This window comes from Asparagus officinalis, chromosome 5 (assembly GCF_001876935.1).
Source record: "Asparagus officinalis chromosome 5, Aspof.V1, whole genome shotgun sequence".
Lineage (NCBI taxonomy): Eukaryota > Viridiplantae > Streptophyta > Magnoliopsida > Asparagales > Asparagaceae > Asparagus > Asparagus officinalis.
The window spans coordinates 59,690,997-59,710,148 of record NC_033798.1 but is presented as its reverse complement, the minus strand read 5'-3'; the positions used below and the strand labels follow the sequence as shown (position 1 = coordinate 59,710,148).

The 19,152-nt window shown below is 36.2% G+C and overlaps 1 protein-coding gene across 1 annotated transcript; it reads left to right on the top strand.

Annotated features, from left to right (window-relative positions):
* On the top strand, nucleotides 1,463-19,152 carry LOC109843489 (long chain acyl-CoA synthetase 8). Its single transcript, XM_020412425.1, has 12 exons — nucleotides 1,463-1,545; nucleotides 7,263-7,841; nucleotides 8,975-9,055; nucleotides 11,244-11,510; nucleotides 16,321-16,452; nucleotides 16,537-16,710; nucleotides 16,852-17,084; nucleotides 17,230-17,347; nucleotides 17,444-17,575; nucleotides 17,654-17,788; nucleotides 17,879-18,085; nucleotides 18,687-19,152. The coding sequence occupies exons 2-12, from the start codon at nucleotides 7,296-7,298 to the stop codon at nucleotides 18,849-18,851; spliced, it is 2,190 nt and encodes a 729-aa protein (XP_020268014.1). The 5' UTR covers nucleotides 1,463-1,545; nucleotides 7,263-7,295; the 3' UTR covers nucleotides 18,852-19,152.

The window sequence follows — 19,152 nt, the reverse complement described above, 5'->3', positions numbered from 1 at the left end:
TAATGTAGCATACTAATATAATATATATATTATTCATATATTATATCAATTATTATATAATGTAGCATACTAATATAATGTTAATTAGTAGTTATTGTATAACATATTATATTTTTGTATAAATAAAATAATATATTATATTTAATATTATATTATTAAAATATTATATTAAATATATTAACAATATATTATATTAATTATTATATATAGTATATCATGCTAATATAATATAATATAATAATTAATAAAAGTAATTTGTAAGTATAGTATAATATATTATATTTTAATATAAAGTAAAATAATATTTACATTATAATAATATACTAAACCAATTGGATAAGTTAATTTAGAAGTAATTAATAGATAAAATTATATTTTAATAAGGTGCCACATCATCAATTATCCCACATGCATTGTTAAATTAAAGGCTCAAATTATCCCATTATCCCACTTTACCCCATTCAAAATATCCCAAAGGGGTAAAAATGTTCTATTGGAACAATTTTCCCATTTGGCCCCTATTTATCCCAACCAATAACCACCCCTAAATCAAGAGAGAGAGAGAGAGAGAAGGAGCTCTCCTGTGTTCCCCCTCAGCTCATCTCCCGAATATGAAATTCCAGCATGCCACCCATTAGCATAACCTTCTTGCTCAAATCGCCTGTGTTTCCCCCTCAGCTCAGCTCAGCTCTTTCAATCTGTATTTTTCTCTAGTTCCTTTAGGGCTTGTTTGGATTGAGGGGAATGAGGGTGAAGGGAAGTTAGGGGAACCATTCACCTCCATTCACCTTGTTTGGGAACACTTAGGAGGTGAAGTTAATTCACCCTAGTTCCCCTTGGTTCACCCCCTAATAGTATAAAAATTGTTACCTCTCAAATTGGGGTGTAACCAAGGGGAAGGGAATTCCCTTCTCTTCCCTTCCCTTCCCTTCACTCAGTTTCCCTTAACTTCCCTTCACCCTCTACAAATCCAAACAGACCCTTAATGTTTATTAACGCGAAGGGAGTCTCGAAAAAGTCGCGCTCGTTCTAAATGGCTAGCTCACGGTGGGCCTGGTAGAAACCCAAAGAAGGTGCGTTCGCCGTTCGCACCCTTTGTTTTCTCTTGTGGCCCTAGACTGCGCTGCCAGGGCACAGCGACCACACTGATACCAAAAAGTTGCCACCTTGGGCCGGGTGCCCGGGTGCCGCTCACGAGGGGGCCCAACCCCGTCCACTGCTTTCTAGAAAGAAGACACGTTTCCCGTTAAAGCCGCTGCGGCAGGGGACACGCGGTGATGATTCCACTCAACCGAAATCACCATTTTAACCTTGCACGTCCCATCTGATCACATGCTAATCCAGGTTTGTTCGGGCCGACTCAGAGGGGTTACCCTCGTAAATGTCGTCAGCGTCAAACTTATTGTTCCCGTCACATCATAATAATCGAATAATTTTTAATAATACTACACCTGCCTTTGTCATACAGTATAAAGTTCGCTTAGCGTTCAAGCTCTCGCTGCTTGCTTGGTCGAGAAGGAAGAAGGCCGGCGACGACTTTTTCTGGTAAATTTTGGTAATTTTTTTTAATACAAATTTATAATCTTAGCTCATCCTATTGAATGCGTCCGTGTAATTAAGACCATATTTGCCCTTTTTTCCTGGGTCCTATGATACTCGCGTCTCTAGGTATGTTTGATCGATCTAGGGTTCTGAAATTTGTGCGAGGATGGCGTAGTTGTGAATTTTTCATTTTCTTATATGAACTGATGATTCGCAAAGCACCTTGATTATCGCTATGATTTGACATGGTTCTTATTGAAGAAGAAATCTAATATCGAAGCCTTGTAACTGATTTGCGCAACAGGACAAAAAAGCACTCGTAAATTATTAATTGTTGCATCAACCTCTCGTACTAATGTTTATCACAGTATATCTCATAGAATTGGTTTGGTCAGATTTTTTGCACCTAGGGCTACTTTGGTAGTAGGCGTAGGTCCAATTGAAGCCAAACTTGAACCTCGTCTGAATTGGGTCAGGTTGATGCTGTGACTAAGGAAACAAATTGAATCGAATATCACACTATTTGAACTTGACTTTGGTTCGGATTGAGATATTCAAATTTGTTAGAATATTATTGGTATTTGGATTTATGAGATATTATCGAGATATTATGAGACGTGATTGGACGTGATTTTATCTTATACCTATTTTGTAATATCCTCCTAACTAGTGTGCACCCCTTGCAAAGCATGACCTTCATTTTTTTTATTTCTGCTACAGTAATGCTGCTATAGCAATATTTTTAAACGCTATAACCCGCTTGTGATACAATAATAAATGCTACAATATTTATTGTAGCATGAATAGTAAATCTTGGGTCTTCATGTGCTACAGTAATAATGCTCCAGTAATTTGCTGTGGCATAAATAGTGAATCTTGGATCATCCCATTATTATAGAGGAATAGATACCTAATATCTATTTGAGAGAGGTTAGGGTCAGATGAAAAAAAACTTTGCTTTCTCTATTTCTCTATATGGTATCATAAATGGTATCAAAGCCTACTTGATCCTTTAGAACTTCTCCCATCTTTTTAGATCTCGAGACCGTTGAGGGGTTTTGCATGGCCTTCATGCACCCCTTGGTGGCTTTGATGGCATCGATGGCTTCAACACATCAACAATAGCTTCGACATCATTGTTTTCTAGATCTTGTCAAACACCTTCTACAAAAGAACCTAAATAAAAAATGCAATCTACTGTTCACAAGATCAACAGAATCGAGGTTACTGTTCATGAAATGAACGGTAATCAGAGTTACTATTCACTCTTCGACATTTTTTGTGGTTATATGCAGTGACAACGGTTCTTTTTCGATGTTATTTTTGCTAGTTTACCCATCTAAGATTTCTATTGGCTTACCTACCTAAGGTTTCTAGTAGCATACACGCCTAGGATTTCTACTGGCTTAGCTGTCTATGGTTTTTTCTATTGACCTACCAGTGTAGAGTTTCTTTTATTGGCTTACCGGTCTAGGGTTTCTATTGGCTGTGACCTATGAAGCACGGACACACATAACATGAAACCGTGTCGTGTCGTGTCCGTGTCGGACACACGTGTCGAACACACGTATCCTATGTATTTTTTAGGATTTGCCTCGTGTCGGCGTGTCGGATGGCCGTGTCGGATCCGTGTCCGTGCTACATAGGCTGTGACTATAATATCCCGGTTGATGACGTTTTCAAGTATCCAGACAAAAATGACATTGTCAAAGCTCTTGCAACTAGTTGTTTATTTTGATTTGTGACAAGCTGGATGTATATAGTTGTATATGCTCTAGCTTGAGGAGAGTGTTAGATATTATTGGTGTTTAGATTTAGGAGATATTATTGAGATATTATGAGATGAGATTGTATATAATTTTATCTCATACCTATTTTGTAGTATCCTTTTAATATCTATTTAAGAGAGATTAGGGTTAGATGAATAAATTTTTTTTGCCTTGTCAATTTCTCTACAAAATTCATATTCAGATTTGGTTCAAATACTAAATCAATTCAAATTCAATTTGTATATAGAGGTACCATACACCTAGAGAGATTATTTAATTACGACCTCTTTTTCCATACACCTAGAGAGATCTTCGGGAGAGAGGAGATCCTCAGGAGAGTATGGCGACGTGAGGAAATGACACGAAGGAGGGAGGGGAAGAGGGATTATTAACTTTAAATGGACCTATCATGTTTGTAGGCCTACTCTATCAAACTTATATATATAATCCTAGGATGTTAATATCTATATGAGCCTAGATTGTTAACTTATTTATATAGGGATTGAATGTGTTAAAAAAAAGTTTGTGATGGATAATATTTGCAATAAATAAAATTTATAACATAAATGAATAGTTAATAATCAAATGAATTGAAGATACCTCTAGTTAAAATTATATTCATTTATGAACTGAACACTAAAAAATATTTATTTAGTGCTAAATGAACTATTGACTTGAATATGATCTAATGCCTTTATGAAGAATTAACAAATTACTTGTTAATTATTTGGTTTGTTTCCAACCCGAGCTGTGTTGTAGCTTGTATTGGACCAAGCACAAAACTTAAGAAAATTACAAATATATGTGGGAGAGAGATGGAAGAAGCCAAATAATAATAGTATTTATTGCTCTCTATTTTATCCTACATTACATGCCTTGATGATGATGTCTTTTTAACAGCTTGGGTTATATGGTTTAGTAAAGATATAAGTAAGCAAAATTATATAGATAGCTCATATGAACCAACTCTTTATGATTAAACAAACTCATGAGTAAAACAAACTCCGATAGTTTAAATCAAACATAATCTAGAAGTGTTCTAGGATAAGGGTTAACTTTGACATGTTTCTTTAATCGACTGCAAAAATTCAATGTTATCCAAAAAGAAGGCAGAGGAGGCAACATTGGCGGCGGCTGTAACAAGGGGCTTGTAGCCTCACACCAAATTGAAAAAGTGAGGGGAAGAGGAAGTGGTTCCCGCATCCTGAACAATGGGGATTTTAATGGAAGGAGAGGACAAGGTAGAGGGTACAAGGAATTTTAGAAACAACAATCAATTTCCTCATCAAAGTGAGAGTCAACAATATAACGATTATTAGTTGGAGAATGGAACTGTAATCCAGGAAAACTTCTAAGAAAATGGTAACAATTTTCATAGAAATAAGTATGAGAATGGACACAACAATGGAGGAAGGAGTTACACAAAGGGAGTTGATTAAATAATTGGGAGCATCAAAGGTTTGGTCTTTGACATCATGTTGGAAAGAACGAGGTAGTGTTGTTGTATTGCAAGTTCGAAAATCAAGTTGCTGGTATCCTCACTAAATCCTAGAAGTTTGAAGCATTTATCAAGCTGAAGGTTATGATGAGAATGACAACTTTATATAATCAGGGTTAAGGGGCATGTTGAAGTTTGTCCTTATCCTAGAATACTTTTAGGTGATGTTTGAGTTAACTCTCTTTTAGAGTTCGTTTTATTTATAGGAGTGTTTTATCTTTAGAAGTTGGTTCATATGAGTTATCTATAGAATTTTGTTTACTTTATTAATTGTAAACCATTTGATCCTTTAAAAGACATCATCATCATCAAGGCGTATACTGTAAGGTAGAACAAAGAGCAATAATGATTATTATTTGAATTAACTTCAACAGTTTGTATCCGGTCTTGGTCCAATAATAAGCAGTGCACAGGGTTTCAGTGAAGAATGTTCTAGTGAGTCAATTTCATCTCATTCAAAAGATGATATTTGATGCCCATTACATCTATGAAAATGAAGCCAGTGTGTTATAAAGAGGTCCCTTCAGATCATTAGGCGATGCAACAATAAAATTGAAATAAGATTTTACCATAGTTATTCTAGTTCACGACTACAGACTTTGCACTTGCATAGTAATTAGTGATGAGAATGCACATGTAACTTTACCGTAGTCAAGTCCGATGTGGGAACCTAGCCCATGTATCGATCGTGTAGGCTTGCCTCATATTGCAGGCTTGCAGCTGCACGTGACCAGGCCAACTGTACTGCAGCATGCTAGGCAAGGCTGTGTGTGATGCATAGAAGGGTCAACTTCATGCAACAATGTTATCCTGCAGATTGAGCCTGTGCACACGCAGGGTCCTCATGTACTAACCCATGCAACAGCCAGACTATGCTAGTACGACACGACCCAATGACAATGCTCAGAAACATCTTGAGTTTAATTTTAGGCTGACAAGGGGTTCACTTGTGCTACTGGCCGCTTAGCATCCAGGTAAGCTAGTTGCACTGTTCGACATTTAAGGTCCAATTAAGTGAATATTTAAACTAGAGCTATTACTTCATTCATATATGACTGTATAGGATCATTCACGATTTACTTAAATCTACTATTTTCCTAGTTTGAGTCTCTGAATTTCTTTGAATATAATATGACACTGAGACTTGATTTAACCAGTGTGAAAATGCTAAGGACTGATCATGATCATGGTTATTTAACCAAATAGTTCAATAAATTGTGTGAGAAGAATAAGAATGGCCTGATAGCTTATTAGTATTTACATCCCCTAGAAAAAAGTGGCGGGGAGAAGAACTGAACATTGTCAAACATGATAAACTCCATGATGGTGCAGCAAAAGTTATCCATATCATTTTGGGAGGTACGCTATTGATGTAATTTGTGTACTGAACCATGCAACTTCCAAGGGGTGGCACCTTTGACCAAAAGGCACCTCAAATATGGAGTACAGTTGATACGGGTGTATCTTCTTCTCTGCTTTGGATACTTAGCGATTCTCATGGGAGCTTGATGATAGATGATTCTCATGGTAGCTTGAGAATAAAAGCATGGGCGGAGCCGCGAATGACGGAGAAAACGGTCAAAAGCAGGAAAACGGTGAAAATCAGGAAGCTGGCGAAGCAGCTCTGGCCGGTTGATCGAAGAGCTTGCAACGGTCGACCGCGAAAGCACCATCGGTCGACCGAATGATCAACATCGGTTGACCGAAAGCATGCACCTGCAGGGTCGAGAAAACGGCTTTCTGGTCGGTTGACCGAACTAGGCATGTCGGTCGATTGACGGGGTTTTCCTTGGCTGATTTGGATTCTGTTTTGAGATGAATTCTAGTTGGGTTTGACTTGGGTATTTACCACTTTGCTACCCACATTGTTTAACCTATAAATAGGTATTGTTTAGGGTTTCTAAATGGGAGATTCTAATCAAGAGATGAGAGTTTAAAGAGGATAGAGAAGATGTTCTTTATTCTAGAGAGATTGTGGGAGAGAGATTTTGTAATCTTTTATTCTTCATAATCTAGAGAAGACATTTTCCTTCGCCAATTAAATTGTTTTGTGTGTCTTACTGTCTTCTTCTCAAAACCACCTTTGATAATTCCGCGATCAAAGGTGTTCGCACGGCGACTCGTATCAACAGTTGCAGATTGAAGTAGTTTGATGATGTATTTTCACTTATCTTATGCTATGGTCTGAAGTAGATGTTTTCTTTATGAACTGTCCTGTATATCAATTGTTCATAGTACTCATATTTAATCCAAGTAAGTATATTGCTTATTCATCTTCTTGTCACTAGCATCCTTTTGTAATTAGTCATCAATCAGCCTTACTGCAGGGTGGTTTGAATTAAATATGCAAGTGTGTACATCTGGAAATTTTTGTTACACTTGATAGTTTCACTTTGTCTTTTCTGATTGACTAATCTTGTTAATAATATTCTCCTTAATTTTCTTTTGAACAGGATGCTAATTATAAATATTTACATACATGCATAATGGATGGTGCTGAAGTAGGCCATATGCTCATGCAATTCTATGAAAGAATCTATGGAAGTTTCATGCGCTTTGAGAAAGAATATGGATATCAGGGCATTATTGGTGCAGTTATTATTTCTGTTATTCTACCTTTGATATTTTCCACGGTAATCATGGGTAGAAAGAAGGTTAAGCAAAGAGCAGTCCCCGTAGATGTTGGAGGTGAGCCAGGTTTGACTATGAGGAATAGTAGATTTCCTTCGCTAGTTAAGGTTCCTTGGGATGGTGCCACAACAATGGCAGCATTGTTTGAGCAGTCTTGCAGAAAGAATGCCCAGGAGCGGTTTCTTGGAACAAGAAAGGTGATTTCGCGGGAGTTTGTTGAAGCTGGTGGCGGTAGGAAATTTGAGAAGCTACATCTGGGGAAGTATGAATGGGAGACATATGGAGCATCATTTGATCGATCTTGCAATTTTGCATCTGGTCTTGCCAAATTAGGCCACAGCACTGGCAGCCGTGCTGCAATTTTTTCAGATACTAGGGCAGAGTGGGTTCTCGCATTTCAGGTATTATCCAAGTTCTAATTTTGATGTATTTTTATTCTTTTAAGTGTTCTTACAGTATAATCTAAATGCTTTGATCTAAAATGAAATTTTGATGTGAGGTCGGTCCTCAATTAACTATAATAATCTATTTACTATGCTGAGCTAAGTTGCACGGATACGGGCACTGGTGGGAACACGAACATAGGTGTGGATACGGGACACGACAAAATTGTAAAAGTTAGGATGTAGGAACACAACTATATTCGTATATATTAAAATTAATAATCTATGTGAAATCAGTATTGTTTTTATGAGAACTAAAATCCTTATATCATTTTTATGTTTCTTTTATTGAGTAGATTATAAATTAAAAAACCACTCGTTTTTGAACTAGATGCCCAAACTTCCCTTTGAAATCGTACTTATGAACTAGGCATGTGCTAAAACGAACATGTCCTGAGTCTAACAAGTTGCATAATTTTGAGGTTAAGTGTACGATAATACATTCAAGAAGTGTATCACGAGTTTATTAAACTAAAACATGTGTTATATAAACATCTAAATAAATGTTTATATGTATTCAAGAAGTGTCTACGGAGTGTCCGACATGGACACGGATACGGGAAGTGTCGGACATGGATACGACAACCTAGAAGAAGTGTCCGTGTAACCTTGATGCTAAGTCACTTGTGTTAATAAGGTTATATGGATCGGGAAAAGAATGTATGACCAAGAGGGTTTCTTGACTTATTTAGGTTCTGTAATACTTTACAGGTATATTTGGTACTCTTTTGCTCTGGGTCTCATGTTTGGATATATGCATGTAGTTGCAAAAACTGTAAGCATGTAAATGTATGAAAGCTGCCTGGAATTCCATTTAGTAGTTAATGTACAAACCATCACATTTGGTCCTTTAAATCCTTGTGAGGGATTCTTGAGGAGATATGCCATTATGCAAAAGATCAGTTTCAATACAAAATGTTATAAGCAAGATGGGAATTTGCTACTCAGCAGTATGAGGATGTATTCTCTCGGCAAATGCTGGCGAATCATACTAGCAGTTACCTACACTATGTTTATATTTCATATAAACTTCTTATACGATAAGCATTCTCAGATAGAAGTCTTTTAACACTTATTTGATTTATTTTCAGGGATGCTTCCGTCAAAATATAACAGTTGTAACAATCTATGCATCTCTAGGTGAGGATGCACTTATCCACTCTCTTAATGAGGTGAGATTACTTGCTTCTATTTGTTTTAACATACACATTGCTCTTACTAATAAAAGCTCTGATGGAGGCTACATCTTTTTATTTATTCCCCCTACAATTTTAGGAGAAAACTTCTATTTGATTTACCTTTCTTCTCTTAGCTTGGTATTGGAGCAACTACCACATCGTGTTTGTTGTTCAATGTTTCACATGTGGCTAAATTGTAGTTTACTTGTCGTCAAGGAATTAATTTGAAAGAGGTATTAACATTTCAATATTTTCATCTTTCTGCTTGAATTTCGGGGACATGATGGTTAATGTTCGTTTTACTGTACATATTACTTGTTCTCATTGTTTTAAATATCCTCGACATGGCTGATATATTGGCCACACTCTCATCCCCAAGAGCACCGTTGCAGTCAAAGGGGACATTGACTATACTGATTTGGGATGCTGCTTCAGTGGGAACTGGAGTACCCCGGATAGAGGGGGTCAGGGCAGTCCTGGAGCATTCTAATCCTTCTCCAATCCACAGTATAGAAATTTTCCATCCGACATGTCCCCAATATCCGACATTTAGAACATGCCTTATTGTGACTACTCATAATATTAGCTCTTTCTTGTGTGCCACACATGATTCACCTTTTATAGGAACACCAGAAACTTATATTTGTTCAGAAATATATTTATGGAAATGAAGTAAATGCTGCGCATCTTTCCATTACAAGCAGACAGATTCTTATTTTGCACAATTAAGCAACATGGATGTCTATTTTACACATACATGCACGTATTTTCAACATTGTAAAGACACCATGAAATCAGTTTCACTCTGGTTCAATTGGTAAACATATTTATCCCATAGCAGATCCATGCTTCCCATCAATTTTTACAGTCGTGCATAAATCTTGGCGATTTCCCTTTGTCGGTATATGTCTATGCTTATCTCCTTGGCATGCTTCCTTGAATCATACAATGTCTTATGACTCTTATCTGATTTACCATCAGCTCTTGTTGTTCCTGAACCCTGGTGTTTGTTGTAAGGTACAACTTGTAATAACCATCCTTGCATCTGTGGGACTTTTCTTAAAAAAAAAAAAAATCTATTTTGACATATCAACTATAAGTTATGGGTGTTATGTTTGATGTACAGGACCTTGATACAAATCTTTATGATTTGTTAGCCACAGCAGTCTCACTACAAACAGCAAAGCAGTCATTTCAAAATTTGTGTGCAGATTGATTATAGAAACACCAAGATCACAGACATTGATCCAGTGACTTCCTTTGAAACTAATTCTCAGAATAAGCTTTGTGAAATCTCCATTGTAGATCTTTTACAATTCATCTTGATTTACACATTCAAAATAGATTATTAATGATGGAGCAGGATACGCCAGAACTCATTTGCAAGTGATGATAGGTAAAACGCTTGCTGAAAAGTAGTTTTATTAGGAAGATACAATAAATGTATTTATATATACTTGAGATATCTTTACCGAACTATTTGGCTATATATTTGAGATGTCTTTTATTATGCTCTTTGGCTGAATATCATGTCTCTAAAGATGAAGGGAATTCCTATAGAAATTTATCCTCTTAACCTTCTCTCCTGTCCTTGACTCGTTGTTAGTCTCAGGGTAATTTGACTGGTCAGTCCTTGGTTTCATGAGCTTGAAATGCATATGGTAGATAATTCAACCCATCATCAACTGTCTGATTAGGTTCAGCGTCAAGCATCTCTCTGTTGCATAGTTACCTTGACTATGAATTTCATGCTAAAACTCGGTGTGCTAGTAAGAGGTTGACATTCTGTCAATAAAGTCATGATTTTTTCTAGTCCTTTATGGCTGGACTTTCCCTCCAAATCTGACTCTTCTTCAACGCGACAAGACTATATGTTTAGAGGAGAAGGGTGTACATTCAGGTGGATGTGTAGACGCAAGTATGCAACTGTGTGCATGTGGTGTAATATGTGTATGCATGTGTAGACATGCTAGAAAGAATTTCAGGGACATCCAAATGTTTGTGCTTTTCAGGGCCATCCAAATGCATGCGTATGTGCATATGTATTCGTATAAGTTTCTTTTTACTTTTTTTTAATCAAAATGCAAGCAACATTTGTGTGAATTGGAGGAAAAATAATGTATTGTTCCATATTTTTTGTTGAGGTTATGATCCTTCTGATATGATCTTGCTTTCATCGCAGACTCAAGTGTCAGTTCTGATATGTGATTCAAAGCAAATGAAGAAACTACAAGCAACAAGCTCAAGCTTAGAGAGCATAGAAACTGTCATTTATTTTGAAGATGAGCCATTTGATTCCGCTGTCAAAGATAACATGAACAAATGGAAAGTTCTATCATTTAATGAAGTTGAGGGAATTGGGAAAGAAAACCCTGCTGCTCCCTCACTACCTTCAAGCACTGATGTCGCTGTCATCATGTATACAAGTGGAAGCACTGGCCTTCCTAAGGTTTGCTCCCTCCTAGTTTTAATATGTACATTATGGAGGCACCTGTGTGCCCTTTACTTTTCTTAATCTCAGATTAAATAAAGAGAGAACTATGTCCTTTATGAGTAATTAGAATTACTGTATCAGCGTTAATAGACATTATACAACTAATCTATGTAGAAAAGTTTTGGACTAGTCATTTTCAGTGTGCAGGCAGTAAGTAATGCCTTATTCCCCAAGAAGGAAAACAAAATTATATGGAACTAAAGGCTCCTCCTCAACTAAGCTTTTTCTGGATAAACCTTACGTTAGTTTTGCTAACTGAGGACTCATCAGTTGCTTTTATTTCGTTTCGCTGCTAATAATTTGAGTTAAAATTTAAAATAATTGCTTTCCACTCAACACTAAATACTGAATATCAAAGAAACAAGGGTATGAACAAAAATTTTAAAATAATCAGCGTTGCCTAATTTCAAGCTGGACTACCTGCTGCACTGATGCCAGTCTGAAATAAAAAGATAAGTGTAATCATATAAAGTTTCCTTGAAGAATAAAGAGGCAAGTAGATGTGTATGATTGGGATTGAGGTTTGTCATGTCACAACCAGCAGTTGAACAATTAAAAAAGCAAGAAAGGGAGGTCAGTTGAAGATGTGATGAAGTTTATGCAAACAGAAAAATTCTATGGTTTTGAAAGTTACAGTTTCATCCCCATCCAAACAAACCCCCTCCTCCCGGCCCTGCGCACTACTTCCTTACTGCGACAACAAAAACCTCATTTCAATTTGTAGCCAACAATTGATAATCTAGGGATGTAATAATCAGGTTTTCATAGAACAGTTATTTGAGTTTATGTGGGGTGCATATAAATGTCATATCCTATGATATTAGCTTCTATAACCAAGACAATTTTGTCGGAATTGAGAGATAGAGGTATAAAATGTCACTTTCAAAACTCTTTTGGGATTTTCTCAGTCATGCAAACCTCAGGGGGCATTTCTGTAGTTCATCTATATTTTAAAAAAGTTAACAAGTTGAGTTTTAAATATATAAAATGTTTAGTGTTTACTGTAGTAACAAGGGGTCAACTGGTCAAGTTTATTAAACTACATAATAAGAGAAGGCTAAATAGCATGTATATACCCTATTGTTTCACCAACTTTTCACTTATATAACCCCACATGTTGGTAGCAAGAAAACACGTTAAAGCTTTTTAAGCTTGCACTTATATACCCTCACTTGTTTATGGTAGCACTTATATACCCTAAAGTTTTTAAAACTTGCACTTAAATACCCTAAAGTTTCTAAAGCTGACACTTAAATACCATAAATCTTTAGAACTTGCACTTAAACACCCAGAAGTTTGTAAAACTGACACTTAAATACCATAAAATTTTAAAACTTGCACTTAAATGCCCTCAAATTTGCATATCCTAGGGTACTTATGTGCATGATTTAGAAACTTTGGGGTATTTAAGTGCCAATTGTAAAAACTTTAGGGTATTTATGTGCCGCAAAAGATAGTGAGGGTATATAACTGCAAGTGTAAAAAACTTTAGGGTACTCTCTTGCTACCAAATACAAGTGGGGGTATATAAGTGAAAAGTAGGTGAAACTATAGGGTATTTAAGTGCTATTCAGCCATAAAAAATGTAAGTCCTCTACTTATTTGAGTAGGTTAATTCATTCAAACGTTACATAATTTTGGCAACTATTCTTAAATCAGCAACTACATTGTGCAAGGTTTCATCAAAAGCTAATCTAAACTTCAAAAATTATAATAAAAAATGTCACAAGTTATGTAATTAGTTTTTAAAACAGCAATTAACATTTTTAAAAGAATTTAAAGCTGTTACTGGAGTTTTGAATATTGCCCAAAATTGCTGAAATTGTTGATAGTGAAACCTGTAAGGGCAGTCCAATAGCAAGAAAGATTATGGAATTTTCAAAGCTTGGTATGAACCTAATGACAATTTTATGTTTCTAGGAGAAGAAAATCTTGGATGGAATCACAAGATTCACTACTCAAAATTTTGTTCTTTTATACCTATGGTTATCCAACTTAATGGAGTACACATAATTGAGACATAATGTCACTTGTTCTCATGTAGGAACACTTCTTTTGTATTTCTAATAAGATGAATAGACGAACCAAGATGGTTTCTTATGTGTTATAAGTGTATCACTATTATGTTGACTGAGAAAAGCTTCCACAATGTTAGAATTTAGATTGTCTTGAAAATGCATATTGCTTGATACGTATGTTGAGTTTGGTTTATATTCTTTTTCGTGAAATTTGGTTTAAGAAAAGCATGGTGAGACGCTCTAGGAAGATTTGCCTAGTGTCACAGACTCGAACTCCTTGCAGCCTAAGTTGCTAGTTCGATTGAAAGAATACAAATTGCCTATTCCAGAATTAAGCTTTCAGTAGACATGCCTATCAGTATCACATGTGAATACTATTATCAGCTTCATCAGTAGAAAGCTTAGACTTGCACGTTAGACGGATTGACATGCCTATCACATGTGAATACTATTATCATCTTCATCAGTAGAAAGCTTAGACTTGCACGTTAGACGGATTGTCTGTGCTGCAAAGCAATAAATTATGCAGTAAAAGATTATCTTATGGCTGGTTGGACGTACGATATATCAATTCTTTGCATTGGTACCAATTTACTGTCCAAGAAAGCTTTGAACCTAATTACTATTTTTATATTTTTAGGAAGAGAGAGATCTAAAATGCAATCACAATATCCACTACTCAAAGTTTTGTATTTTTTTTGTCCAACTTCGTGGTGTAACACGAGACAAAAATGTGCACGTTCATATGGAAACAGTTATTTTGTATTTCTAATAGATGAAAATGAGTACCCATATAGCTTCCTACGCTTTATAAATTTGCCACTTATCATATAGACCTTATCAAGTTTTAAAAGTTATTATTGTCTTCATCCTTATCTTTTCTTGAAATGTCTATTTGGTTGATATCTATGATGAGTTTCAACCTTTCTGTGTTATATGTTCTTTTCCGTGAGTTTGAGCATGAGATGTTCTAGCAAGATTTGCCTAGTATTGCAACTTTTGCAGCCTGGGATTACTTAAAAGTTAGACTAAAATAATACAATATTAAATGCATGGTTAGATGATTTGCCTAGTGTCCCAATTATTGCAGCTAGAAACTAGTTGCAAGTTGAACTGAAATAATGCAATACTAGTGTGCGCCCCGTGCGAAGCACAACCTTCCTTTTTTTATCGCTACATCAGTCCCGTTTTTCAATTGCTACAGTTTTTTAAAACATACAGTAATATTTTCAAAATGCTACAGTAATATTTTTTAAAATGCCACATTATCCCACCTCTACTACAGTAATATATTATTAAAATGTTACAGTGATATTTTAAAAATAATTCTACAATGTCCCGCCTATGCTACAGTAATATTTTTGGAAAAATGCTGCAGCAATAACGCAACTATAAATTACTGTAGCATTTACTGCAGCATGAATAGTGATTCTTGGGTCCTCCCATTATTACAGAGGAATAGATTGCCTATTAGGACGTTAAACTCCGGATCGGTATTTCTCTCATATTTTTATCATCTATCATCTTGTGTAAAGCTTTATACCTCAGGAATATTTACTGTGGAGAAAAAATAGTAAACCATGCAGATTCCAATAAAACGATTAGCTCAGTTTTATGATTGCTTGCCAATATGATATCAATCCCTTGCATTGCTACCCAATTACATGGCCATGAAAAATGTAATGTGATGGGCTTGCCTTGACTCTTGTAGGCCATTGACAGTTAAAGCTGTACTAAAGTAAATATGATGAACCAATGACTCCAATTGTGAGGAAGATTGGTCAAGGTGAACAAGTTTGTTCTGGAGAAATTGCATTGCACTGAGAAGCAGTATAAGTCTAAGTAGAAACAAGCTTATTTATGCTCCAATGCAAGCATAGTATAGAACCAATATTTACCATCCCTTTGTAAGGTTTTTAGAAGATCTGATTTGCATAATTTGTGATAATAATTTGCTGGCCTAAGAAATGTGTATAAAGATGATGGATTCCGACTTGTTAGATAATTTGATGCTCTTTATAGGTGAAGGGCGGGACTAGGGGACGCAATCCACAGAGTTATTGGAGCTGTAGGTGATAGCGTCATTCTTGCTCCGACATAGAAATAGTTTCCTACAAAGAGCTATGAACTCGTGTTGATCATCAATTGCAACTCTTGGTGTCTGAGTGACGTGGGATTCCACTTAGACCAGTTAAAATGAGAAGAAATGATATCCATGCTACTCTATTGGGATCTCAGAAGTGCAATTTTTGAAGATTTACCATGATTGAGGAGGTTGAATAATGCCAACATGTGAGATTACTGTAGAAAGTATATTAGCCTTTTATTTGGGAAGCCAGAATAGATCCCCCCCCCATCACTTCAGCATGTAACTTAACATTTGCTACATTAGTTACAAATGGGCGTAGTTTGTAGGATAATTTCATGAGTATCTTGATATTTGCAGGATCTGCCTTCATCATGCTAAAAGTTTATGAAAAGCTGCATTCTTCAGACCAAAATTGTAATTGTTCTGTAATTAGATTCTATCAAAATTTCCACCTTCTCTCATAGAGAAGTGGTTATGCTCAGCATGATATAAAGGGGTCTGTAGCAGTTAGAAGATGAGAAAAGAACTTTAAGAGAGTTCAACAATAATTAGAGGATGTCAATAAGCTTTAGGCGAATAGAGCAGTATATGTAAGTTCTGTCTCTGTCTATTTAATATTTTTCTGTCAATAATTTTCCTATTGGGTGACATTTTGTAGGGAGTCATGATTACTCATGGAAACATAGTGGCTACTGCAGCAGCAGTTACCACCATCGTTCCAAGGATAGGAAATGGTGATATTTACTTGGCATACTTGCCCCTGGCTCATGTTTTTGAACTAGCAGCTGAGGTTAGCACATCTGATCTTTCTTTCTTTCTACACACCTGTAGCAGAAAAATATTTAAGCAATGTTCTCACAAAGTAGGTTTCCAGGCTGTAATGATGACGTCAGGTGTTGCGATAGGCTATGGATCGCCATTGACCTTGACTGACACGTCAAATAAGATCAAGAAAGGAACACAAGGTGATGCCTCTATGTTAAGCCCAACCCTTATGACAGCCGTTCCTGCAATTCTAGACCGTGTTCGGGATGGAGTTCTGAAGAAGGTATGAGATTTATGCAGAAAAATAATTTTTCACATTTTGGAGCTAGATACCCATCACCTGTATTTTTTTAGTCATTTGGGATCACATATCTGTAATATTCATTTTTTCTGAAATATCCCAATTTCACTTTCACATGTGCAGATTGATGAGAAGGGTGGAATATCCAAGAAGCTCTTTAACTTCGTATACAAACGTCGGCTTACGGCAGTTGAAGGGAATTATTGGCTTGGAGCCTGGGGGATAGAAAGAATTTTGTGGGATTCTATTATTTTTAAACCGATACGTTCAATTCTTGGAGGACAACTGCGGTTCGTTCTTTGTGGCGGAGCTCCTTTATCTAGTGATACACAGAGATTCGTCAATATATGCATGGGGTAATCACTTATATTGAAAATCTTTTTCGGGCTGCTATACCAGTAATATGAGAATGAAATTTTTATTCAGACATGTATGAACAACTTGTGTTTATGTGATATGGTTTCCATATAAATTCACCTCGCATGTTCATGAACTCTTTAGGATTCCGGTAGGTCAAGGCTATGGACTAACGGAAACATGTGCCGGAGCTTGTTTTTCTGAACATGATGACCCAAGCGTAGGCCGTGTCGGTCCCCCCATTCCATGTTCCTATATTAAGGTACTGAAACACTTTATGATATCATCAAGAAGCAAATAACCGCATATTTTTGCAGCTTCTTACATTTATGGTATAAAATATTTATATTTATTTCAGCTAGTGTCGTGGGAGGAAGGTGGCTACAGAATTTCAGATTCCCCTATGCCACGAGGTGAAATTATAGTCGGTGGATTCAGTGTAACTATGGGGTACTTTAAAAATGATGAAAAGACCAATGAGGTTTACAAAGTAAGGTCATACTGCTATTTCTTTTCATATAGTTGACTCTATCGATATTGGAATGAAGTTTTTTCCCCACCGCTCCAGGTAGATGAAAGAGGGATTCGATGGTTTTACACAGGAGATATTGGGCAGTTTCACCCTGATGGATGCCTTGAAATCATTGACAGAAAAAAGGATATTGTGAAGCTTCAGCATGGAGAATACATCTCTCTTGGAAAGGTACACAGTTTCATCATTTCTCTGAGATTATTTCAAATGTCAGTGTAAATGGATGATTTCATATTCAGTTGTAAATCTTGTTGTCTACAGATTGAGGCAGCATTGGCATCAAGCAAATACGTAGACAACATTATGGTCCATGCTGATCCTTTCCATAACTTCTGTGTGGCGTTGGTTGTGCCCTCTCAGAAGGCAGTCGAAGCGTGGGCCAAGAATTCTGGTGTCCAATTCAAAGATTTTCCAGAACTTTGTCAGAAAGATGAAGTTATCAATGAAGTCCTGCAATCGCTTGTGAAGGTCAGTTTCTAGTCAAAGATGCACTCCAACAAAGATCACGAGTTTACTTTTTTTGTTTGATAAAATTTGTGTCAGTGTTAAAATAGTGATGTACAACAACGTATGGAGACTGAAGTAGCATCAAAATGAAATCCCAAAAACGTAACTGTAAGAAAAAAATTGTGAATGCTTTGCATCAATCTGGAGTTTAAAGTCATGGTCTAGAGTTGGGCTATATAAGGTTCTGAGTGATGACTGATAGGACCAGGAAATTCATATCAGCTGAATTGTATACATGTGTTCTGTTTTCCACTCAGATTGATAATATTTGTTGCAGTGTTAAAATAGCGGCGTACCACAAAAGGGAAGCAAGTTTAGGTGCGTTGAAATCAAAATACTAAAAACTTAACTATAAGAAAAAGTCGTAAATGCTTTGCATCAATCGGAGTTTAAACTTGAGAGTTTAGTCTTAGGCTATATTAAGTTTTAGACTGACGAATAATAGTAACAGGAAACTCATCCACTGAATATATACATGCCAATTTTATGCATCTCTATGGAACTATGCATTTAATAATTTATTCGACCACAAAATTTTGTGGCTTCTGCTGTAAATGTGCAGGCAGCTAAAGTAATGAAGCTCGACAAGTTTGAAATACCTGCAAAAATTACCTTGCTGCCAGATCCATGGACTCCAGAAATAGGACTGGTAACTGCTGCCCTTAAGTTAAAGAGGGAGCAACTGAAGGCAAAATTCAAACATGAGCTCCAAAAGCTTTATGAATGAAACTGAAGGCGAAGATCGAGGGAACAACTACTGAAAGCAAAAAAATTACCTTGCTGGCATTTCTATTACTGGTTTTTCTTTTCTTTTCTTTTCTTTCCATTTCTTTCATCTTGCCCTTTCTTCCAAACATTTCTGGAGACATGCTTCTGCGGAAATAAGCAATATATTGGTTTTCTTTACTTACGGTTGGTGTGTACACGATTAACAAAATAAGTTATGCCGAAGATAATGCATTAGTTTTGTGGAAATTGTTGGTTAACCTTCTGGCCGAAGAAAAATTGCACAAACAAATATGATGAAA